Source organism: Chanodichthys erythropterus, chromosome 12 (genome assembly GCF_024489055.1).
Source record: "Chanodichthys erythropterus isolate Z2021 chromosome 12, ASM2448905v1, whole genome shotgun sequence".
Taxonomy (NCBI): domain Eukaryota; kingdom Metazoa; phylum Chordata; class Actinopteri; order Cypriniformes; family Xenocyprididae; genus Chanodichthys; species Chanodichthys erythropterus.
This window is the reverse complement of record NC_090232.1, coordinates 37,778,226-37,804,192: the sequence shown is the minus strand read 5'-3', so window position 1 is coordinate 37,804,192 and position 25,967 is coordinate 37,778,226. Positions and strand designations below refer to the sequence as shown.

General features: G+C 38.2%; 1 protein-coding gene across 3 annotated transcripts; it reads right to left on the bottom strand.

Moving 5' to 3' along the window:
• On the bottom strand, positions 1 to 25,636 carry map2k7 (mitogen-activated protein kinase kinase 7). Of its 3 annotated transcripts, XM_067403390.1 has the most exons (12): positions 25,485 to 25,636; positions 19,113 to 19,160; positions 16,248 to 16,392; positions 16,080 to 16,146; positions 15,877 to 15,990; positions 13,604 to 13,723; positions 5,463 to 5,570; positions 5,175 to 5,354; positions 4,843 to 4,923; positions 4,106 to 4,248; positions 3,957 to 4,002; positions 1 to 3,831 (listed from the first exon to the last, which is right to left on the bottom strand). In XM_067403390.1, the coding sequence occupies exons 1-12, from the start codon at positions 25,606 to 25,608 to the stop codon at positions 3,691 to 3,693; spliced, it is 1,317 nt and encodes a 438-aa protein (XP_067259491.1). In that variant the 5' UTR covers positions 25,609 to 25,636; the 3' UTR covers positions 1 to 3,690. The 3 variants fall into 3 exon arrangements, with proteins under 3 accessions (XP_067259491.1, XP_067259493.1, XP_067259494.1); XM_067403392.1 differs by lacking the exon at positions 19,113 to 19,160; XM_067403393.1 differs by lacking the exon at positions 25,485 to 25,636 and having other exon boundaries at positions 19,045 to 19,154.
• Positions 25,637 to 25,967: the final 331 nt, after the last annotated feature.

Genomic DNA, 25,967 nt, shown 5'->3' with positions numbered 1-25,967 from the left:
TTGCGAATTAATAGCTCAATTCTTTTTTTTTTTTTTTTTTACCAGATTTCTTCTCAGAATTTGGAATTGTGGGAAATAACGTCACAATTGCAGTTTATATCTTGCAATTCTGACTTCTCTTCATGTAATTGTGAGTTTACATCTAGCAATTCAGACTTTTTTCTCGTAATTGTGAGTTTATATCGAAATTCTAATGGAAAAAAGTCTGAATTGTGAGATATAAATTTTCAATTGCAATTTTTATTAAACAAGCTTCCATAGGCATGTGTGTGTGTGAGCAAAATAAAACCACAACAGTGAAGGGTGAAAGACTGAAAAATAACATAACACCAAGATGCCATTTCCAGTACCTCACCCCCCACAGTCTTGCAGAAAATTACATACATGAAGCTGTATATCCCTCATTCGAGGTCCTCAGAATAACAATCCAGCATCATCTAGTATTAACAATAATCATCCTAATGACAACAACGCCACTGGTTTGAATTTGTTTTATTGATGACGCCTTTGGTGTGTAATGCTGCGGTCATATCTATAAGATCTATTGAGAGAATGACGGACAGACAGACAGGCAGGTCGCACAGTATCTGTGATGAATATCAACACCAAACAGGAAACCAGTATTATGTTGACAGCAAGAGTCTTGTTAGAGATTCTATTTGGCATCAGAAAGGAGTGAAGAAACTATTGGAAGGTAAATATTTACAGCTCATTGCTAAATATAGTGTTAGAAAACAAAGCATTTTCCACATTTCCTGTGTTTTATTAGCTCTTTTGATTTATTTGTCAATCCAATTCAATGGAAAACTTCAAAAATGTCTATCATGATCAGATCCAAAAGGAATCTGCAAACTGATGAATTTGGGGCAAAATCTCCAGAATTCTATTACTAAATAGGTGTTATTGCATAGTCAAATTAACACAATCAAAGCAGCCAAAATATTTAATGAGGTGAATAATAACTGATTAGGTGATGAATAAAACTCAAAATCATTCATCCACCGCAGAACGGACACAGGAGGACAATTACAAACATATCTGCTTGCGTGACCCACAGCTAATGGTGTAATAAGGGAAATCTAGCTCAAATATATATAGATATTACCAGCTGGTGTCTATTATTTTGTACAAATAACAAAGTCATTCTTGTTAGTTGCTTAGAGTGAGCAGTGACGTTTGTGAGTTGGCATAGTGCCATAGTTTCAAATACAAACTACTGAGATATAAATATAGATATAGGTATATATATAGATTCTCAATTTACTTCCTTGCTTGGTTTCTCTATGTCTCCTAATGAACCACATCATGCGTTTTACAGGTAATCATTCTTGTATTTGGTAAATGTGTCGACATTGCAGTGTTTTATGCATTTGGTTTAGAAAAAAAAAATAAAGATTCGTCCTTTGGGGAATATAATCACTGAGAGCAGCATCTAAAGTAAACAGTAGCAGCAGTAAGATAATAAATAAATATAATAATAACAATAGCAGATAATAAGAACAAAGTTTCAAGGATAATGAGAAAAACAGTAAGACGCAAAACAACACAAACTAAAAATAACCCTAAAAATAAAAATTGGTACATTGGTTCAAAACAATTGAAAGCTTTTATGCAACGTCCAGCTAGCTCACAACACAGCGATCTATAAAACAACCAACACCTGATACAGTTGGCCCTGAAATATCACCAAACCTCTCAAAAAATGAGCCAATACTTTCTATAAGACTTCACTGGAGACTTTCTTTCATACTTTCATACGCCTTTCTCCTAATTTTCTCTCCCCTCCCATTATTTCCTCTGCTATGTTCATTACTCTTTCTTCAGTCCCTTATATAACACCATACTTCCTGTCTCTACGTACGTTACCCTCTAAATCTTTCATTGATGATTTGTTTAGTCATATTTTCTCTCTTTTTTTCCCCCCTCACACTCTTCCTCACTCAGTCTAGCAGTGATTTGGCTTCTTAAAGCAGTGAATCTCAAACTCTACAGCTTTGGTTGTGAAAGTCGCTGAACATCTTCAGCACGACCCACGAGCAGGTGCTGAAATCCTCTGAGAACAACAGCTTGGCAGGAAAAAAAGCAGTGCTGTGTCAAAAAAAAAAAAAAAAATGCTTTGGTTTGCGGGAACTCAAATGCTCATGGGAAAGCGAGAACGGAGAAGAGAATGAAATGATGAACGGCTGTCTGGGTAGATGAGTCGGGTGAATCAGAGCAGAAATGTTCCACTCATAAAACGAGACGTTTTTTATTCTTGTGGAGGAAACGCTTGAAACAAACTGCGAAAAGCCCAACTCCCCCCGCTTGTCTTTCTGAGTGACTGACATCATCTCTCATGTTTGCTTTTGGTGACTGATTGTGGTTTCAAGACTGCTAAATCTTGTTAAAATCCCTATTCCTAACACTTGTCTTCCTGAGGTGTGCATTCTGTATGACTTTACAAATTCTGGGCTAATTTTTTTGTGTTTTATCTAGTGATAGACCGATACATTTAAGATTATTGCCATTGGCCGATGAACAGAAGTCTTTCTAAACTTCAGCATCGCCTGTGAAAGTGAAGTGTGTAATTTCTGTGTGACTAACGTTAACATAATTGCATTATTTGATTTTATATTAATGATATTATAAATGGTATAATAAAGTTTTTCTGAAAAAAATCCCTCCATCTGCCATTGGTTAGATAAAACATAGTCCCGCCCCAAATTCGCACCATTGGACAAACCAATGTCGCTGGCAAAGGCTGCTCAAACAAACACAAATTGCTCATTTAAAGTTGTTTTTGCATATTAAAAATGGGATTGTAACATGGAGAAAATTCTACACTTCACCTTTAAAAACACCCTTATCGGTCAACCACTAGTTTTATCTTATTATACAACCTTCTCTCTTAGCCAATATATCTATTTCCATACATGAAAGTCCAGACCAAACTAGTTATAAAAATCTAAACATCAAGGATTAGAATTTCTACCACTAAGAATCACTAACGCTTTAAGTATGTGTTACAATTACTGAAATATCTGCTGATTTTTGCTAGCATAGAAAAGAACACTTCTACAAAACATAATTTATGATATTAACACACAGCTATTATCTCACTAGTTTCTATTTGCTTGGATTCAATTAATGGCTGTGAACAGAAGGTGTACTTGAATCGTACAGGAACGTGAAGAACTAGGACTGGTAAACGGATAACACACTCACACACACACACACCATTGCACAGTGTTGTTCGACTACTCTGTTCAGTCCCTGAGTAAGGGGCTACGGAGGACCTCATGACGTGCAGATTTGGACTTTGAAGTGAGCTAAATGGACTGTACGCGTACTTATATGGCGGTTTGGTGAAACAGTGTTCCTGCAAATGTGCGCGTGCGTGCGTGTCACAGTGAATGTGTTAGACTGCAACCTGTAATGGTCCATCCTGTTCGATGGGTGGATGAGAAGGACAAAAATATTTCAGATTTACATCAAACCTGCCCAGGATTGTCTGTCGATCAGTCAAACTCCAAAACGAACATTCTATCTTTTGTTTCTGCCACTTCTCCCCTCTCAATCGGTCCATTTCCATTCCATCCTGTCTTTTTCGTTAACGTACTTTACATTTCAAACCTGTCCATCTGTGTCTCTACATCAACTTCTCAACATCGCATCACTCTTACTCTCCCGTTTCTGCCGTTCTCCACCTGGCTACCTGCTGAAGAGAGAATGGAGCTGGTGATGACTGAAGCACTGGCTGCTGCGAGGAGACTCTGTGCGCTCCATCACCGTCTGGAACCAGCCCGCCACGTCTACCTCTGACACCTCGTAACGACGGATAAAACTGTGTTCCTATATATATATATATATATATATATATATATATAAAAGACAATGATCAGAATAGGCTATTTAAGATCTCAAACTTTGATATTAAACTGAGTACTACAACTAATGCTCAAATTACAGGGACTTACAAGCAGCTTGTGGTATTTTGGCCTTTTTCTGTGATCCTTTGTGAGGCTGCAGAGATAAACCAAAAAATTGATCAGTACAGAACACACACAAACACAACGGACTGATACTGGTGCTAAAACTTTATGTTTATTTAAATATGTGGGTGTACCAGTCTTTGACGAAGGACTGAAAGTCAGGGGAAAAGCCCATGCTGAGAGGAAGGACCGGCGGGTCCTCTTGCAGAACTTTGGTGAGAACCTCAAAGTCTGTTTTGCAGTTCTTGTAAGGAAACTGTCCTGTTGCTAGCTCCACCTACAGGTGGGGAGGAATATAATCAATCACATTTAGTTACTTAAGTAGATTGTGTTTTGAAATACAGCAAAACTTTGGGGTTGGTAAGATTTGTAATGTTTTTAAAAGAAGTCTCTTATGCTCACCAAGGCTGTGTTTATTTGGTCAGTTACAGTAAAAACAGCAATATTGTGAAATATTTTATTTTAAAATAACCGTTTTGCATTTTAATACATTTTAAAAAGTAATTTATTCCTGTGATGGTAAAGTTAAATTTTCAGCATCATTACTCCAGTCTTCAGGGTCATACGATCCTTCAGAACTTATTCTAATATGCTGATTTAATGCTCAATTATTATTGGTTAATTATTAATAATGGATGTTATTATTATCAATGTTGAAAACAGTTTTTGCTGCTTAATCTTTTTTATGGAAACATGCATACTGAAGTTTTTGAAAGGTAATATAAATTCCACATATAAGCAAATTAAAAGAATGATCATTAACATTCTTTAATATTTATGTAACACCCCCTACATGAAACGAAGCGATGGCCAAGAAAGTAATCCCAGTTAATGAAGGTCAGCTCAACAAAATGTAGGATGAAGAACTCACCAGAGAAATGCCAAGACTCCAGACGTCAGCTCTGATGTCATAGTCTGGCTTACTGGGGTCTGGAGGGTCTATTCTCTCAGGCTAAAAAAAAACAAAGATGAAAAATATGCAAGATGCATAAAATGGAAAAGGCTGTCACTGAGTAAAACAGTAATTCCTACATTATGTCCACCTTTGCTTTAATGACATCAGGATAAATTAGCATTTTTGATTAGCGTCCTACAAATACCGCAGAATTTTATATTTTTTAATTTTACCCCACAATGTTGCTTTGTTTTACATTTTTCAAAATCCTCAAACTTTCTGACTTTGAAACCCCACTGTGTGCTCACCGCCATGTAAGCAGCACATCCGGCGCTGCGAGTCTTGGCCTTAGAATCCACCAGTCGGCCACTGATGCCAAAATCACACAATTTGATCTGCCCTTTGGCATCCAACAAGATATTCGATGGCTTTACGTCTCGGTGAATGACACCGTGTTTCTCTTTCAGATAAAGCAGAGCCTTCACAATCTACATACAAAAAGAAAAAGTGTGAAATACGATCTGAGAGATTGCAAACAGAACAGTACCTAACCAATAATGGATGCCGTTCTGAATCAGGTGAATTTAAAGTCTTACGGCCACAGTCATCTTTCCCAGAATGGCCTCTGGTATGGGACCCTGGATCCTCTTCTTCAGCTTCTCTGCACACGTCCCCATTAGTTCCATGGCAATGAACACATCCGTCTGCAGAGGAAGAAACGCCTTTAAATAATTCAAGTAATTCAATATATTTAAAGTGCCCCTACTATGCCATTTTAAAGGGTCCTAAATTTGTTTTGGAGATCTACAATAGGTTGTCTGAAAATGGTTTGCTCGAAGATTCAATTTTTTTCTAAACCCCTCTTTTCCACGAGCTTACTCTGCTTGGATTAGTCAGACGGATCAGTTAGTTGCGATTGGTCCACCGCTTACAGCTCCTGTCGGAAACAAAATGCTTATTACCGTATCAGAATTTCAGCTCTGGAGGCTTCCTCAACACTTGATACACAGTGATAGTTCAGAATCAATTCTTAGTTTTAGGAGACAATAACTTTATTTCTCATATATTTTGATCTTTAAAACTTTGCAGACCTTTTACATTCACAAACAGCTATACTGCACGCAGCATGAAAAGTAACCAGGGCACCGTACAGATTTTAAAGTATTTGCTGATTTTATACTGGAGTTAGTACTGGCTGCAGATAAAGTCTTAATTGTTAGTGATATTAATATCCATGTAGACAATGAAAAAGATGCACTGGGATTGGCATTTATGGACATTTTAAACTCTATTGGAGTTAGCCAATACATGTCAGGAGTACCCACTCATTGTCGTAATCATACTTTAGATTTAATATTGTCACATGGAATCAATGTTGATGGCTTTCTGCAGCAGAGATCTCAGATCATTATCTAGTCTTGTGTATTTAGTCCATTTAGCAAAGGTTGCAAAAAACCATCTCCCTGTTACAAATATGGTAGAACTATCACTTCTACCACTACAGATTGCTTATGAATAATCTTCCTGATCATTGTCAACTCAACATGCCAGATAGCTTAGAAGAACTTCATGTTGCAATAGAAACTACTCTCTCTTTCCCAGTACTTTAGACATGGTTGCTAATTTGCGCTTAAAGATAATGAGTACACTCACGTCCTCAAGAGAGCAGCCCGAAAAATGGAGCGCAGCTGGAAGAAGACAAAACTAGAAGTATGTCGCATTTTGTGAATGAATGAATTTATTTACTTGCAAGATTGATACTATTAGAGAGAAAATTATAACCATGCAACCATCTACGACATCGATTCAGACAATGCGCTATAGACCCCCTGAGGAACAATTCCATTCATTCTTTGCTATAGGAGAGGAAGAATTGTCTAAACTTGTTAAATAATCAAAATCAACAACATGTTTGTTAGAACCAATACCGACTAAGGTACTGAAAGTGATGCTTCCAGAAGTCATAGAACCTCTTCTTAATATTATTTATCATTGTCATTAGGAAACATACAAAAAACGTTTAAGCTATTAAACCTCTCATTAAAAGAAACATAACTTGATCCTTGAGAATTAGTTAATTACAGACCAATCTCAAATCTCTTTTCTGTTAAAAATACTAGAAAAAGCAGTATCCTCACAGCGGTGTTCCTTCTTAGAAAGAAATGGTATTTGAGAGGACTTAGACAGTATCATAGTACTTAGATTGCTCTTATTAGTTAAAAATTATTTGCTTTTATCATCCAATCAAGGTTGTATCTCTCAACTACTTTACACCAGGCATTAAAAACACATCATAGAGATGCATGACATAATTTGGCCAGTCAACACAGTCACCTTGTACGCAGTTATTGCTGTATTTAAAAATTTTTTTGAGGACATAAAAGATCACAATCTCTACGGTTTTGTTGAAAAGCAGATTATGGACGTCTTCAAGATCGATCACGATTTAAAATCGTCAGATCGCTCACCCCTAGTCTGTCTGTCTCATCCTTATCCCGAGGTTACCGTAGTCGGCCGTATCCAGGTCGTATCCAGATCAGATGGTGGACCTGCACCTAGACACAACCTCACTGCAGCCCTGAATGTCAGCAGAGAACGTGTCTACTAGAACAATCCCCTGTGAAGACCTCATCGACATGATAGCCATCGGCACAGATCCACAGCAAAGACCACAAGAACCAGACAAGTCCATTGCACAGACCCCTATGGCCAGCTTGGTCTCCATACCGGCGTGATGAATCCGATCTTCAAGCAGAAGGAACTGGATGAAATATTTTGAATGCTACCGATCCACAATCTGACTTGTGATGCAGCCTGAATCATAAATCACACCATGTTCGTTCGTTGACCAGAGGAGAACTGGCCCCCCGACTGAGCCTGGTTCTTCCCAAGGTTTTTTTTCTCCATTTCTGTCACCTGTTGGTTTCCTTGCCACTGTCACCTCTGGCTTGCTTAATTGGGGACACTTAAGCCGCTTTTCCACCATCGGGCCAAACGGTTCTCATTGCGTAACCGTTCCATTCCGTGCCGATCCGGGCCAGCCGGTATGGTTCTGGTTTCGTTTTCCACTGTGGGTCTGATAACGGCCGTTCTTTGAAATGTAATACAAAGCGTCAGACGTTGCCTTGGTAACGCAACGGTTTACTGATAAAATGAGATGTAAATAATGACTGCGTTATGTAGGATGATTGGATATTTCTTTTAATTTGATTATTAGGGCCCAAGCGAAAATTCGCGCAGGGCCCTCTTGTTCTTCTAAGGATTATTAGGGCCCAAGCGAAAATTCGCGCAGGGCCCTCTTGTTCTTCTAAGGATTATTATTTTTTTTTTTTTTTTTTTTTTTACGTATTCCGGGGCTTTTTGGGGGCCTTAACATGCTCAAAAACTCTTGAAAATTGGCACACACATTGGAATCCGCGGCCATTAGGACGCCGGAGAGGCTGGTACCCGGGCGTGGCAGGGGCTCGACAGCGCCCCCTTGAAAAAGTCTGAAAATTTGGTCCATATATTAAACATGCTTGCACGTATTAGTATGAAACTCGGTACACATATAGACCTCATCGGGCCGAACAACTTTCGCGCTCTAAGTTAATCGCCACGCCAACAGGAAGTCAGCTATTAAGGGTTGTTTGAAAAACGCATGCTCTGGAATTTGATATACTCCTCCTAGACGATTAATCCGATCGCCACCAAACTCGGTCAGCATGAAGTCAAGACACTGATGATTAAAAATTGCCAGGGGATTTTTGATATCTCGAACGGTTTGGCCGTGGCGAGGCAACGAATTTATGGCGAGAAAAAGGAAACAGGAAATGTGTTATAACGTCTTAATACATATATTGATCTTTATGAAACTTCACGAGTGTGTTCGTTATAGGAGTCTGATCACATGGATGTGACTATTGTGAGTCAAAGTTATAGCGCCACCAACTGGCAGCAGGAAGTGTATCACTTTTTGAAATGTTTTGAGATCACCCTCTTATTTTTACCTGATTTGCTTCAAACTTCATCAGTGTAATGTCAATACACAGCAGATGTAGACCTATGACAGGATTTTTGATATTTGAAATATTGTTGCCATGGCAACAGGTCAAACTGTAATAATATTCTTGAGTGTTTTTGAGGCTCTTAACATGCTTCAAATTGCATGAAACTCGACACACACATCAATATTGTCAACCAGTAGACATGGACAAAGCCATAGAAATGGGCGTGGTGGAGGGGCTCAGTAGCGCCACCTTTTGACAAAAGTGGGGGGGTTAGTTTTTCCTACAGTCACCAAACTCGGTACACATATTATTCTCATCAAGCCGGACAATTTTTCTAATTTACATTCATTAGCTCCGACCAACAGGAAGTCAGCTATTTTGGTTTGAATGTTAATTTTTTGAAAAAACAGGCTATGAATTTTATACTACTACTCCTACAGGGTTTATCCAATTTACACCAAGCTTTTTTAACTTGTTGCGAACACATTGAAGTTGTTTAATTGCAAACGGATTTTGGATATCTCAAACGATTTGGCCGTGGCGAGGCAACGAATTTATGGCGAGAAAAGGGAAACAGGAAATGTGTTATAACTTCTGCATACATTGATTGATGTTTATGAAACTTCAGGAGTGTGTTGGTTGTAGTAGTCTGATCACATGGATGTAACTATTGTGAGTCAAAGTTATAGCGCCACCAAATGGCAGCAAGAAGTGTATCACTTTTAAAATGCTTTGAGATCACCCTCTTATTTTTACCTGATTTGCTTCAAACTTCATCAGTGTAATGTCAATACACAGCAGATGTAGACCTATGACAGGATTTTTGATATTTGAAATATTGTTGCCATGGCAACAGGTCAAACTGTAATAATATTCTTGAGTGTTTTTGAGGCTCTTAACATGCTTCAAATTGCATGAAACTCGACACACACATCAATATTGTCAACCAGTAGACATGGACAAAGCCATAGAAATGGGCGTGGTGGAGGGGCTCAGTAGCGCCACCTTTTGACAAAAGTGGGGGGGTTAGTTTTTCCTACAGTCACCAAACTCGGTACACATATTATTCTCATCAAGCCGGACAATTTTCTAATTTACATTCATTAGCTCCGACCAACAGGAAGTCAGCTATTTTGGTTTGAATGTTAATTTTTTGAAAAAACAGGCTATGAATTTTATACTACTACTCCTACAGGGTTTATCCAATTTACACCAAGCTTTTTTTAACTTGTTGCTAACACATTGAAGTTGTTTAATTGCAAACGGATTTTGGATATCTCAAACGGTTTGGCCGTGGCGAGGCAACGAATTTATGGCAAGAAAAGGGAAACAAAGTGTTATAACTTCTGCATACATTAATTGATTTTGATGAAACTTTGGCTTAGTCTTCGTTGTACAAGGCTGATCACATGGATTTGACTATTGTGATTCAAAGTCATAGCGCCACCAACTGGAAGCAGAAAATGTGTCACTTTCAGCATACATTGAGATCACCCTCTTATTTTTACCTGATTTGCTTCAAAATTCATCAGAATAATGTTAAAACTTGGCACATGTAATCCTTTGAAAATGGGCAGGGAGGAGGGCACTAAAACGGCACCTTGTAGTGCAGTAAATGTGGAGTGAATTTGACATAGTCCTTTGATGTTTAACCGTTTTAAGTGCCTATTGCCCGCTGTGCACAGTTGCCCTGAAGCCACCGGGGTGGCGGTGCCACCGGGCTTGGGCCCGCCATCGCTGCTCGCAGCTATATTTATTATTATTTTTTTTTTTTTTTTTTTTTTTTTTCGTCTTCCGGGGCTTTTTGGGGGCCTTAACATGCTCAAAAACTCTTGAAAATTGGCACACACATTGGAATCCGCGGCCATTAGGACGCCGGAGAGGCTGGTACCCGGGCGTGGCAGGGGGGCTCGACAGCGCCCCCTTGAAAAAAGTCTGAAAATTTGGTCCATATATTAAACATGCTTGCACGTATTAGTATGAAACTCGGTACACATATAGACCTCATCGGGCCGAACAACTTTCGCGCTCTAAGTTAATCGCCACGCCAACAGGAAGTCAGCTATTAAGGGTTGTTTGAAAAACGCATGCTCTGGAATTTGATATACTCCTCCTAGACGATTAATCCGATCGCCACCAAACTCGGTCAGCATGAAGTCAAGACACTGATGATTAAAAATTGCCAGGGGATTTTTGATATCTCGAACGGTTTGGCCGTGGCGAGGCAACGAGTTTATGGCGAGAAAAAAGGAAACAGGAAATGTGTTATAACGTCTTAATACATATATTGATCTTTATGAAACTTCACGAGTGTGTTCGTTATAGGAGTCTGATCACATGGATGTGACTATTGTGAGTCAAAGTTATAGCGCCACCAACTGGCAGCAGGAAGTGTATCACTTTTTGAAATGTTTTGAGATCACCCTCTTATTTTTACCTGATTTGCTTCAAACTTCATCAGTGTAATGTCAATACACAGCAGATGTAGACCTATGACAGGATTTTTGATATTTGAAATATTGTTGCCATGGCAACAGGTCAAACTGTAATAATATTCTTGAGTGTTTTTGAGGCTCTTAACATGCTTCAAATTGCATGAAACTCGACACACACATCAATATTGTCAACCAGTAGACATGGACAAAGCCATAGAAATGGGCGTGGTGGAGGGGCTCAGTAGCGCCACCTTTTGACAAAAGTGGGGGTTAGTTTTTCCTACAGTCACCAAACTCGGTACACATATTATTCTCATCAAGCCGGACAATTTTCTAATTTACATTCATTAGCTCCGACCAACAGGAAGTCAGCTATTTTGGTTTGAATGTTAATTTTTTGAAAAAACAGGCTATGAATTTTATACTACTACTCCTACAGGGTTTATCCAATTTACACCAAGCTTTTTTTAACTTGTTGCTAACACATTGAAGTTGTTTAATTGCAAACGGATTTTGGATATCTCAAACGGTTTGGCCGTGGCGAGGCAACGAATTTATGGCGAGAAAAGGGAAACAGGAAATGTGTTATAACTTCTGCATACATTGATTGATGTTTATGAAACTTCAGGAGTGTGTTGGTTGTAGTAGTCTGATCACATGGATGTAACTATTGTGAGTCAAAGTTATAGCGCCACCAAATGGCAGCAAGAAGTGTATCACTTTTAAAATGCTTTGAGATCACCCTCTTATTTTTACCTGATTTGCTTCAAACTTCATCAGTGTAATGTCAATACACAGCAGATGTAGACCTATGACAGGATTTTTGATATTTGAAATATTGTTGCCATGGCAACAGGTCAAACTGTAATAATATTCTTGAGTGTTTTTGAGGCTCTTAACATGCTTCAAATTGCATGAAACTCGACACACACATCAATATTGTCAACCAGTAGACATGGACAAAGCCATAGAAATGGGCGTGGTGGAGGGGCTCAGTAGCGCCACCTTTTGACAAAAGTGGGGGGGTTAGTTTTTCCTACAGTCACCAAACTCGGTACACATATTATTCTCATCAAGCCGGACAATTTTCTAATTTACATTCATTAGCTCCGACCAACAGGAAGTCAGCTATTTTGGTTTGAATGTTAATTTTTTGAAAAAACAGGCTATGAATTTTATACTACTACTCCTACAGGGTTTATCCAATTTACACCAAGCTTTTTTTAACTTGTTGCTAACACATTGAAGTTGTTTAATTGCAAACGGATTTTGGATATCTCAAACGGTTTGGCCGTGGCGAGGCAACGAATTTATGGCAAGAAAAGGGAAACAAAGTGTTATAACTTCTGCATACATTAATTGATTTTGATGAAACTTTGGCTTAGTCTTCGTTGTACAAGGCTGATCACATGGATTTGACTATTGTGATTCAAAGTCATAGGGCCACCAACTGGAAGCAGAAAATGTGTCACCTTCAGCATACATTGAGATCACCCTCTTATTTTTACCTGATTTGCTTCAAAATTCATCAGAATAATGTTAAAACTTGGCACATGTAATCCTTTGAAAATGGGCAGGGAGGAGGGGCTCTATAACGGCACCTTGTAGTGCAGTAAATATGGAGTGAATTTGACATAGTCCTTTGATGTTTAACCGTTTTAAGTGCCTATTGCCCGCTGTGCACAGTTGCCCTGAAGCCACCGGGGTGGCGGTGCCACCGGGCTTGGGCCCGCCATCGCTGCTCGCAGCTATATTTTTATATTTGTGTTTCCATTGCTCAAATAGAGCGCTTTGCCAGCTACGGAGAAACTGGTAGCAAGGCAACAGACAAGTGGCAAATCCTATGTGCCAACGTCAGTTCACGCATTCAACCAGCACGGTTAGAAAACCGTGCAGAGAATTCCAGGCCGAGAACGGTTTGTAATCATGCCGTGCCAGGCTCCAGTGGAAACACAACTGGAACTGTTCCTTACCATTCTAAGAACCATTCAGCACGACGATGGAAAAGCAGCTTTAATATTCAGCTATATTACTGATTTAATAACTGCACTGACACTATTGGATAAAAACTCAACTTACTGTATAGCTCAATTGAACTTATTGATGTACTTAAAGTTATTGAACCAAAATAAATCAACACTGAACTGATTTCAACTGATTAATGACTGTTTACTGTTGACTTTTTAGAGCTGCTTACAGCAGAACTGATTTCTGTTACCATCAATGAATCGTAATTTTCCTGTTTATAACTGTAAAGTTGCTTTGAAACAATCTGTGTTGTATAAAATTAAGGTGGCATGACTTGACACTTACATTGGTGACTATTGCTCCATAGCACTGAATGATGTACGGACAGTCATGACTCTTCAACACAACGTCCAGATCCATGAGGATTCTCTTATTCTCGTCTTTATTACCCGTCCTCCTCATTTGCTGCAGGGAAAAACACACACACATGGAACATGCTCAAATAAACACTACTAGAAAAACACAATCTATCCACACAAAGAGCAGTGATGTAATTAGTAGACAGTAATTACTCCTGCCTTAACCGCTGTTTTAATGAATCAGTAATTACAAGGAAAGTTCAAGAAGACAAATACATGGATACACAAACTCCATCATTCAAAAATGTACATAATAATCATTTCTGGATAATATTAATAACATGTATTATCCAGATAATAATATAATTTATTTTGGCTTTAGTACAATGACAATATAAATGGCAACTATTTTTATTTTTGATATCAAACATCATACTCACAGTTTGAGTTTTAAAATATATAGAATGTTTTATACTCTTGTAAGAGCATCATATTTAGGGCTCCTTGATCAAAAAGTTTGAAAACCCCTGGTTTAATCCCATCCAGAAAAACACTAACTCTGTACTATCAGTAGTGATGGGAGAAACTAAATGTTTTGAAACTGAAAAAAAAAAATGTAACCAACTGCTTCACAAAATAATTCACTCATTTTGAAGTGCTCGAAACGCCACGCGCTGGTGATGCCTGATTGGTCAGAACACTGTAAACGCAGTGAAAACTCAGCCCAAACATGCATAAAAACACCATTTACAAAACATTTGTAAATGTTTCATTGAAGGTGTAATCTATTAAATGCAATTAACAAATCATCTAATACAACTAAATATGTAGTGTCCCCATAATATGTGACCTGACCCAGCAAAATGAGTCAGTGACCCAAATTTCAAAATTGAGATTTTGGTATAAATGGAAAAATAAGACAATAAGCTTTAAAATGATATCCTAGTCAAAGTCATACCTTGAATGGTTTTAAAGATATACCCATTTGAATTATGGTTGTCTGCCCAATTGAATTTTTCCAATTGAAAACCTGAGAAAATCACTTTTAAAGTTTTTTGCCCGTTTTTTTGTTGATATCTTTCAAAATCCATTGCATTTAAAGAGATAAACTATTTATTTTACAGGTTAATTTGACCAAAGACATTTTTATATATAAAAATGCTATTAAACCAGGCTGAAGCTCAAATTATTTTAAAGTATTTATTTGAATTAATATTTTATAAGGCACTTTTACAAAGATTTACCAAAATCAGAAAGATTGAACAGAGGTGCTACATTTTTGCTTGAAAGAGAGGGTGTGTGTGTGTGTGTGTGTGTGTGTGTGTCTGAGTGAGAGAGGCAGAGAAACAAGCAAAGAGAGAACAAATAATGCTAGCCTATGCAATCACATCTTTGTGTAGGCTAGTTGACAATAACAGTGTAACAAATTCATAACGGAGATACCAACAGTTAAATGTTGGGTTAAAATAAATCGCTAATTTAATGCGCGCTAGTCTGACAGGAGGATGGCTGGACCAATTGTGTGCCGGTCAGTCGAAACGGGGCTTCCCATTGATAAAAATCAGCGTTTGTCAGTGTGTTTACATTTCTAAGCTTTTTGATTGGTTCTATACAACGTGTAACACCATATTTGGAGAGCAGAGATAGTGACGTTTCAGGGGATATCGGGAAATGCTCATAAGTGACGAGAAGAGTTGAGAAGTTCATTTTCAGCGAATTTAGTAAAACCATGTCAAATTTAATAGCCATTTAAATACCTTTACTCAATTATTTGGACTACAAAACTTTGGGATATTATTTTTGAAATTATCTTAAAAAAAAAAAAATAAAAAATAAAAAATTTTCATTGTTTTTCCACCTTATCGGCCCATATCTTAAAATAGAATGTTGCGACTTCCGACTCATTTCGCCAGAGCGGGTCACATTTGTATTTTCTTAAATTATAGAACTTATTTAGTTTGTTTTATGGAGATCTTGGTTAATTAGACCAGTAAGAGTCTTAACTACAACTCTCCCTTTTTATTATACAAATGTGTCAAAAAATTTATAAAATTGATCCAAGATCAGGTAACAATCATATTATATGGTTCATGGGTTGACAGAGATCATCTGTCCAATGAAATTTCAAAACGTTTCTAAACAGCCTCGTTTACTGAAATGACCCCTGGCAGTTTTATACAATCCGAAACATTAGCTCAAAGCAAATGATTCGCAGAAGGTTACGAAGCTTCACGAAGAGAAACCGAGTGCTGAACTGACCTTGACAGCGATGACATGGCCAGTCTTCTTAAAGCGAACTTTAAACACCTGTCCACACGTTCCACTGCCGATCTCCCCTTCACTGATCAGATCCGTGACCTCTGCAGGGTAACGCTGGAGAACACACATGCACAAGAGGTCAGACACTTTTTCCACATTCAATACCTCCAGGATCTATAAAAACAGACTGACTGGTGACTCACCTGTCCGTCAATCTTCAGATATCCGGTTTGTTTCATGATTTCCTGAAGCTTTTGATCGATTTCAGCACTGAAGACAAAACCATAATCAACAGATTAATACACCAATACACCTTTACTTTTTTAAAATGAGAACTGAGCAAACTACACTATGCTGCGCATGTGACATACTTCTCCAGGCTCTTCTGTAGGCTGTAGGGTGGGGTGGGAAGTGTGAGCATTTGTCGGGGTCTGCTAGGGTACGAGGGGTGTTGAGGAGAGCTTTCTGAAGAGGATGAGCGACTTCCTCCATCGTTGGCCAATGGTAACTGTAAAGCTGTAAAGACAGATCAGAAGGTTGGAAGGAATGGAAAAAAAGGACAGAAGACAGCAAGTCAGTGACTGTCAATTGATGGCCATTACAGGGACAAATGTTCACGAAGGAACCTAAATTAAGAGCCTCAGGTCTGAGGGTCCAGAATCCGACAGCTGACCCTGATTCACTCCGAGGTCTATTTATTATTAAACAATAAAAATAAAAAATAAATGATTTAACAATAAAATAAAATAAATTTGTTGTCTATTGTTATTACAACTAGTGTAATAAAAAATAAAATTAATCTGTTTTCTAATAATTATTGATTTTAGAATAACAAAATATAATCAAACATCTAAAAAAAAATTCAATTATTATTATTGTTATTATATAATGATAATATACAAACAAAAATACATTTGTTTTCTAACAACAATTATTATTGTTGTCGATATTATAGACAACACAAATATAGATAGCAATGATTTCTCTCATAATAATAATAATAGATTTTTTCTAATAATAATAAAAAATATTAATAATCTTTTGAAATATGACCTGGGCATTTCTTGACAGGTTTTGTGAGATTCACTACATCTTGAGTGCGAGTTGTTGGGCACATTTTGGGTTAATGTCCGTCTATGGAAAATCAGTCTGTTTTACGGTCTTAAAGACATGAGTGACTATTTAAAATCCTGAGGAAATATCAATAATATTTCCCCAGTAAATCAGTAATAACTGTCCATGTCATGCCAAGATCAGACACACTCATACACAGAAGTGAAAAGGCTGCCAAACAGTGAAAACCAGCCATTGGAGTTAGTGTTAGCATTCCCAGCATGCACCGGGGCAGAGTCTTATGAGAGACAAGCAGAAGTCACCAACGGGTGACATTTGACATTCGCTCACCAAACCGTGCAAAACTAAACATTTTATACATTTTATACATATTTGAGCATAGAAATGACACTGCTTTTCAGGGTTGGACAAATAAAGTAAATAAAGAGGAAAAGGATAGCTGTAGAACTTCTGATTCCTCCTCAGGAATACCTGTTCATGGGAGAGAATCGGTTAGCTTAGGTTAGTTAGTGAGGTCAAGCAATTCGGTGCAGAAACCCCTGCTGGACGCACACATACAGGCGGCTACGTGGCCGTAGTTCACATCTGTGCAGAAAACAGAGCCGAAGCAGTCTCTTCCGGAAAGAACGGACAAAGAGCTGAGAGACAGGAGAGGCCAGACAAACTCAAACCCAACAGTTACTCAACACAGAACACCTTGTCGAGTGACGCCATAGCCTTGTGCTTGTGTGTGGAGGTGTTCACTCAGTCGGGCCGTGCAGTTATAGCCACAACATGCACAATGTCTGATCTTCCAAAAAACAAGTTAATCCTACACACAGGTCTCACACCACACACACACACACACTCGCAGATCCCTTTTCATGTTCAGGTGGGAAAAGGGAATGAGAGATGGAATTAAAGAAATGAAAGAAAGAAGATGATGATATTTCAATACAGACAAAGTGAACAAAAATAGTGTGAGATTTCACAGAAAGTAAGGAAAATGGATGTGTTCCTTAAACATCATGCATTTGATGAAATTATAGATTTTTTTTATGTAAATGAGATCAATGAAAGAAAGCTGTGTGAGATTAAAGCCAACATGAAATAACCCTGAAATTATCCTATTTACTTTATTAATCCACTTTTCTGAACATATTAACAGTTAAAAAGTTTGAGGTCAAAGAATTTTTTTTTAAAGAAATTAATAGTTTTATTCAGCAAGCATGCATTGAATATATCAAAAGTGACAGTAAAAATGTATAATGTTAAAAAAGAAGAAATATTTCTTGAGCAGTAAATCAGCATAATACAATTATTTCTGAAGGATCATGTGACACTGAAGACTAGAGTTATGATGCTGAAAATTCAGCTTAGCATCACAAGAATAAATTACATTTTAAAATATTTTAAACTGTTATAATATTAAACAATATTTCTGTGTTTTTGATCAAATAAGATACAGCCCTAGTGAGCATAGACGTCTTTCAAAAACATGTAACTGACTTTGTTTCTTAAACTTCAGATGCGATTATAATTTATAGATAAATTAGAAAATAAATTAAAGGTAAATTCAGTAAATGTTTAAACTTATTTAATCTTACACAATCATTAAACTGCTTGAACTCTGCTTAATAGCAGCACACAGAAAATTAGCTAAATTAAGATAATCGTATTTTACTTCCATATAAAATTGCAACATGAGACATTCTGAATGAGACATTAGTGCATGATAATCCAGAGAGGGGAAAAAAAAAAAAAGAAAAAAAAAAAGGATTTCATTGTTATTCATCAACATGTAGGAACTAGAATCTGCTTCTTGCACAACTTTCCTCTCAAACCACTTTTCACATCAATCAATTACTGTTGAAAAAAACCAAGTCCTTCCTTGCATTTATTCTTGTTGAAGACATCAGTGTTTCACGTCACAATGCTTAAGTAAGAAGGGTGACAAATGCCATTTCGAATGCCATTTCATGTTGACTTTTAGAAAGAGAACATGAGACAAAAATGATAGTTGATATTTGAATGATAGTTGGTAGAATATTAAAATGGAGAAGAATGACTGAGAAAGAGAAGAGAGCAAAAGAGAGATGATGAAGTGAATGTAACCTGCAACGTAAGAGGGAGAGAGAGGGTGATGCTGCGTGATGTAGTGATGATGATGATGATGATGGTACCTGCACGCTGGGAGGGAGCTGGAGCTGGACTGAGCTGGATCACGATGACTAGATACAGAGGAGAGAAAATATATACACACACTCATTACAAAAAGCCCACACACACCTACGGGAATCACTGTGTCCTCTCTTCAAATGTTCACATTCAACACGAGCAAACTTCACCCTGCCTATTTAATACTAACACCACCTAAGAAAAACCACACATACACATCCAGCTAATGACAGAATCCCCCGATATAGGGGAAAATTAACCCGAATGTATTTAAATATGGTTATATTACTTACACCTGCGAAAGCACTAAATTAGGCTGAAACCCTAACCCAAAATCAAAAACTGTCATCCTCATGTAGGTGTGCATGATATTGACAAATTCTCTCTCAATATTTTCAGGGATTTTGACAATAATTTGCTTCTGGGTGAGAAAATCATGACAATTTAAATTTTAGTGTGTACTGTCCCTTTAAATTGATCATTAGTCCAGACTTTCTGCATATTCTTACTATACATGTATAGTTTAATCCTACTTAATTAAAGCTACTTAAGATATTCAGTCAAAATCAGAGGGTGATTTTCGTTTGTTGTTTAATTATCATTAATGACAGACAGCAGCAGGTTTATTAGGATACAGTCACTTTAAAAGCTAATGCATGGATCCAATATACTGTTACAGACGCATTTTCTTTCTCCGTGTAAGTTTACTTAAGCCATAACCCACTGTATTTACATGACTACTCTACAAAAAGGCATTTTGACATTTTTTGTTTAGGTGCCTTTAGGGATGTCCAGATCCGATCACGTGATCGGAAATTGGGCCCGATCACGTGGTTTCAGACTCCCGATCAGGACTCTGATATATATGTATTATGGGTGCAACGGTTCTCGGTTAAAAAAAAATCAAACCGTACGGTTCTCCACTTACACACTTGCACCGCAGTCCATCTCGAATGACGACGCATCTATCGGTTAATATGGTTTGTTTAAAATAGCAACGTGGAAAACAGACAGAGTTCAGATAATGTATGTTTCAGTCGATGGATACGCAAAACGTTACAAAAACAATAATCAGAAAGTGTGGACAAAACAGTCACTCTTTGTAAACTGTTAAAGGGATACTCCACCGTTTTTTCATATTAAACTATGTTATTCCCTTAACTAAGACGAGTTGATACATACCTCTCTCGTGTCAGTGCGTGCACTAAATCGCTCTGTCTCGCGGCGAAACTTTGTTAGCACTTAGCTTAGCCCAGTTCATTCAATAGGGGCCAAGCAGAGAAGCTACCAAACACCTCCACGTTTTCCCTATTTAAATACAGTTACTCGAGTAGTGTAACTCGACCTAGGACGGTGACACGAAACAAAACGTTGCGCTTTTCTAAGCGTGTAAAATGGATAACTATATTGTATGGCGGAATACCATAGCAAGTGCTCGGGAGCACTTTGACTTGGCGCAGTAATATCTTCACTCGTGAAAAGTCCTCTCACTGGCCCCCGCTCCCTCTCCTCCTCCCTCTCATTTCCGTCAATAGAAGCAACGTGACTTTTACAGGAGAGGGAGCGGGGGCCAGTGAGAGGTGCTTCTCTGCTTGGCCCCTATTGAATGAACTGGGCTAAGCTAAGTGCTAATAAAGTTTCGCCACGAGACAGAGCGATTTAGTGCACGCACTGAGACGAGAGAGATATGTATCAACTCGTCTTAGTTAAGGGAATAACATATTTTAATATGAAAAAACGGTGGAGTATCCCTTTAAGCCGCCTTTCCACTGCACACGACATTTGCATCCGATTTTCGCATTTCGCCCCCTAGCTGCAGTCGCACGGAACTTTGAAATTGGTAGTGAAGCAACGGTTACCCTCTGCTTATTCCAACCCAGCAACCACCATGGTAAACTGAACGATTTTAATGAATGTAACGTTAATGCATATCCATACAAAGCAAATGACCCTCAATACATCTGAAATAAAAACATACTAGTAGATATTTTCAACGTAAAAATGTATTTAATAACCATAAAATATTTTTTTTGTTTTACGTTACATAATTATTGATAACCATAATTTTAAAGAAATAGTGTTTATACAATAACGTTAAAGTGTTAAAATATTGGTAATTCTAACTTCGTGCTCACAGTTTTGACTAGAATACATCCTATCCGGTCGGCCGGTCGCATACGGTCTAGCCGCATACGGTCTAGCCGCAGAAGTTCAAATATTTCAACGCATCCGAAGCTCAAATCGGATCCGAAATTTCCGCATTCGCATATGATCGGAACTCCATGCAGCCCCCGTACTACTCTCCATTGGAAACGAATGACTTCCGGACCAACGGCTGTCGTGTGCCGTGTGCAGTGGAAAGGCGGCTTTAACTGCGAGTACCGTATGCTCAATGTCCAGTCGCCGTCATCACCCGGGTGTTGATACAGGTGAGACCTGAACAGCACACGTTGCTGTCTGTATTTAACTAACTCATTAAAGCCTTGCTAATTTAAACCTTCAAGAACAAGACGCGAAAGAGAACGCGCACACGTTTATTTCAGTCAGCGCGCAAATACTGAGTTCTCTTTCAAGTCTTGCGCTTCAGCGGACAAATTCATACAAAAATGATGTAAACATGCCCGTCTTAGCGAGTATCCTAGCAAACATAGTCGGTTATGTCTGAAGGCAGGAACACACCAACCCGACGGTCGGCCGTCTGGCAGTTTTTCTTCGTCGGCCGACTAAGTTTTCTCAGTGTGTTCCGCACCGTTGGCTGAAGTTGGTCCTCGTCGGCCTTTTTTCGGCCGATTCGAAATGTTGAATCGGCGTTGGAGCTCGTCGGTCCGTCGGTCCATCTGATCATTCTGATTGGCTGCTCAGCCTATACCGCCTGCTGTTTCGGAAAGGCATTTCATCTCACGCAGGCGCAGAACTGATGTGCTGCTTGGCCGTCGGCTGTTTAGCGTCGGTTTGGTGTGGCAGGGCAACTTTGGACGATGACGCTGCCGACGTGAGCCAACCCCACAGTTTGTTTTCGTCGGCGTCGACTTGGTGTTCTGGCCTTTAAGTGAACGTGTATTAGTCGAGAAAGACAGCGCATGTGTAACAGTATATGTACTGGATCGTGCATGTCTTATAGGGAAAAAAACTATTCCTGCTGCCTGTATTTAATGTTAAATCAAACAACAAATAACAAAGAAATCACTCACTGCTCTTGACTGAATAGTTTTTGTAACTTCAATAATGATTAATCTTTATTTATTTTATACAGTAAAGATAATATGCAGTGATATTTTATATTTGATTATTTTATTTTCTGTACGTGAAAACTACTGTTAGATACCTGAAAAACCTGAAAAGCACTGTTCCTGGATCCTGGATCTGTTTTTTCGCTCTTTATTCTTTTTCATGTATTATATAAGTATCGGATTGGGACTCGGTAGATACTCAAAATCAAATGACTTAGACTCGGACTCGAGGGCAAAAAAACGTGATCGGGACATCCCTAGGTGCCTTTTCCAAAGCCCATTTGCTTATCCACGTTCGCATCAGACTCAGAACGTGCACACAGAAAGCCGCCTGGGGAACAGCGTCTCTTCTGCGGCTTAATGCGCTTTTAATAACACCGTTTAATATCAAACACATCCCGCAGTTTAGCAACAGTAGACTGCATTTTACAGCACTTATTTTGCTGATTTGGATGTTAAGTTTGGGCTTTAGGGAGGAACGAAAGCGCACAATAATCATTTTACCTTGATTATCATGTTTTCATAATCGTTGGAAGCCAAAATCGAAATCGAAAAATCAATTATGATTAATCACACAGCCCTAGGTCATATAAAATTATGCTATTTTAAAGTTCATAATTTTGACTAGTGGGTGTAACGGATTCGGTTAACTTGCTTTATTTTTCAAAAAACATTAGTTTTCACATTCTGTACATTATAGCAACAGCACCTATATTCCCAGTCTGTCTGAAAGACGCCGATTTCTACGAAGCCCCTCCTTCTGAAAAGCTCAGAATGCTCTGATTGGCCAACAGACCCAGCGTGTTGGGATTGGCCAAACACCTCAACTGTGTCGGAAATGTAACGGCCTTTACCATAATCACGAGTCACGACGCAAGCTAAGCTTCCAAGGCACACAGTTAATAGTGTCACCGGTTTTACAATAAGAGTTGGAGCCCGAGTTGGATTCTGTTGGAAAGTAGTCTTTGTATATAGCCTATAGCGCTGTACTCTCCCAGGTTCAGGAAGCTGTCCTCTGTAAAAATGTGCTGTGCACAAGCAAACTTTTGAATTGCTCAGGAACAGCACTATAAATCTTAACCTCTGATTCCAAATTTCATCTGTTTTTGGAAGGCCAAACAAAACTGTTTTGCTTGCGCATCTAAACACACAGTGTCTCCACGACATGCAACAACACTACAATTGACCCAAAGTCCCAGATTTCAAACTGTGTAATTTTTTAAGAAATTCAAACAATAACAATATTGCTGTAGCGCCTCAGCTCAAGCGGCTCGTGAACCGATCATCTCTTCTTACTAGTTAATTTATAGCATCAAATAAACATGAATGAACATGAGAAGGAATGTCGTTTCAAATGCGGAAAGACGTCAGTACACATTTTTCAAGTTCAAGTCCACCGAGGTTAATCTTCTAACTCTTGACTGCTTTGTCAGACAAAACGGTGGATTTGGTGTTATGACTGGTTAGATCGCTTGTCAATCAAACTCCTGGCGAAGGGTCAATTCACTAGGGGTGTAACGATACCCTCATGTCACAATTCAGATACAGATTACGATACTGAACTCACAATACATTATTGCGATACTCTAAGACATATGGTAAAAGGATAACAAAAAATGTACTGTTGATTAACATGCTTAATTTGGTATTACACTGGGAGTGGAGATGAATAGGCTTGGACTTGGTGCTGGTAACCCAATGACATGGTGAAACCAGAATAAAAATATTCACGATTCTAATGCTGAAACACAGATTTACTTTAGATGAATATGTTTTCACTCTGTCACTGATTAGATATATTTAAAATAATGTAGGCCACTTTTTATTGGTAACATACAGTAAGACATTTGGCATTATGAGGGCCCACAAATATATATTATGCTAATGTTTCACATTGTGACCTAGACGTTTGCGGAAGTAATATCTGGACTTCGACCGAGGTGTTTTAGGCAGGTCTGGAGCAGTGTTCTCTGTTAGACAGAATAAATCGCTTTGTGGGACACTATGAGCTTTGTAACTTGGTGAAAACAGATACATTACAAATGAAAGGAAAAGTAAAACATTTAAAAGTATCAAAAAACCTCTTTAAAATGATTCTCAGATCTTTTACTTTTTACTGATGAAAACAGCAAAACAGCAGTGAAACAATTTCAATGATAATTTATATTTTCCCTTCGCATTTACCATGCCAAATTTAAATATCAAATAAGTAATTAGTTTAGACATGCGGTCTACCAGCTTCAGTCACTGTCTATGACCATCCAGATAACAGCATCCAGACACTAAATTATTTCTGCATATTATAAATACACAAGTGTGATCATTAGAGTAAAAAAGACAAGGAACAGTGAGCGTCCAGAAACTTAACATGCTGGGACATCAACACATCAATTCAAACACACGGTCAGTGAATATTTCTCTGTGGGGATGAAGTTTGAGAACAGATCTTACATTTCACTTACACAGACACAACCCAAATCTTTCACATAAAATGAATGTTAAAATACTTTTAATGGTCTGAAATGTTTAAAAACACTCCTAACATGATTCCTTCATCTCTATAAATCACTACAATTTTTCAAGACAATTCATAGAGACAAAGATTTAAGACATTAAATTATAAAGGAGAAAGAAAACATGTGTTTTCTCTAAATACCTACTAGTGATAGTGTCAGAAAAAAACCAAACCAGCAATTCACAACAACACAAGTCTGCCATGACTGATGACTTTACAACACCAAACACCAACAGCATCTCTAAATGATGATATTCCCACTAATACTGTGTGAGAACAAGACAAGAGTCGGACAGATAAACAAACAGATAGAAATGTGAGAACCAGACAGACACACAGTCAGAATGATATGCGAGTATCAGGGCCTGCTAAACAGCTAGCCGCCAGGCTAACGATAGTGAGCTGACTGCCAGATATTTTTATTTATTTATTTTAAAGAACAACCCCGTAATAAACAATTTGGAGTACAAACTCTGACAAACAAACCTCCCCAGACCATTAAGAGCGAATCATGAGGGTGATTGTGAGTGGAGTGTCAGGATTTTATCGGTTTGTTTGTTTATATCATGTAGACAGTATTTCATCCCTCCGTCACTATGATCAATCACTCGTTCACTCTCTCAAACACTCACTTGGCCTCGGGCGCGACCGCTGCGGGCTCATGTCGATGTTCAGGTCGATTCGTTTGCGGGCTTCTTTATTTTCCTGCTTGAGTTTCTCCTCGATTCGGGAGAGTCTCTGCTCCAGCGACGACATCTTGAAAACTTCAGCAGCACCATCAAGCGCCGCGACTCACTGCTCTCTAGCGGCGGCAGAAGAAACACAAAAGCGCGCTCACAACTGCCCTCTAGCGGCGGCAGAAGAAACACAAGCGCGTTCACAACTACTCTCTAGCGACCAATGAGGAGAAAAGGGCAAAATACAGTAGTTTATCTTTTACAGTAAAATGTATATATATATATAAAATTACACAGAAATCAATCACTAATCATATTTTTGTTTATGTATCCAGGAGATATTCTTACTTCTGATTCATGCATTTTTAAATGTACACTTTATTTTATTATATATATATATATATATATATATATATATATATATATTTATATTTTTAT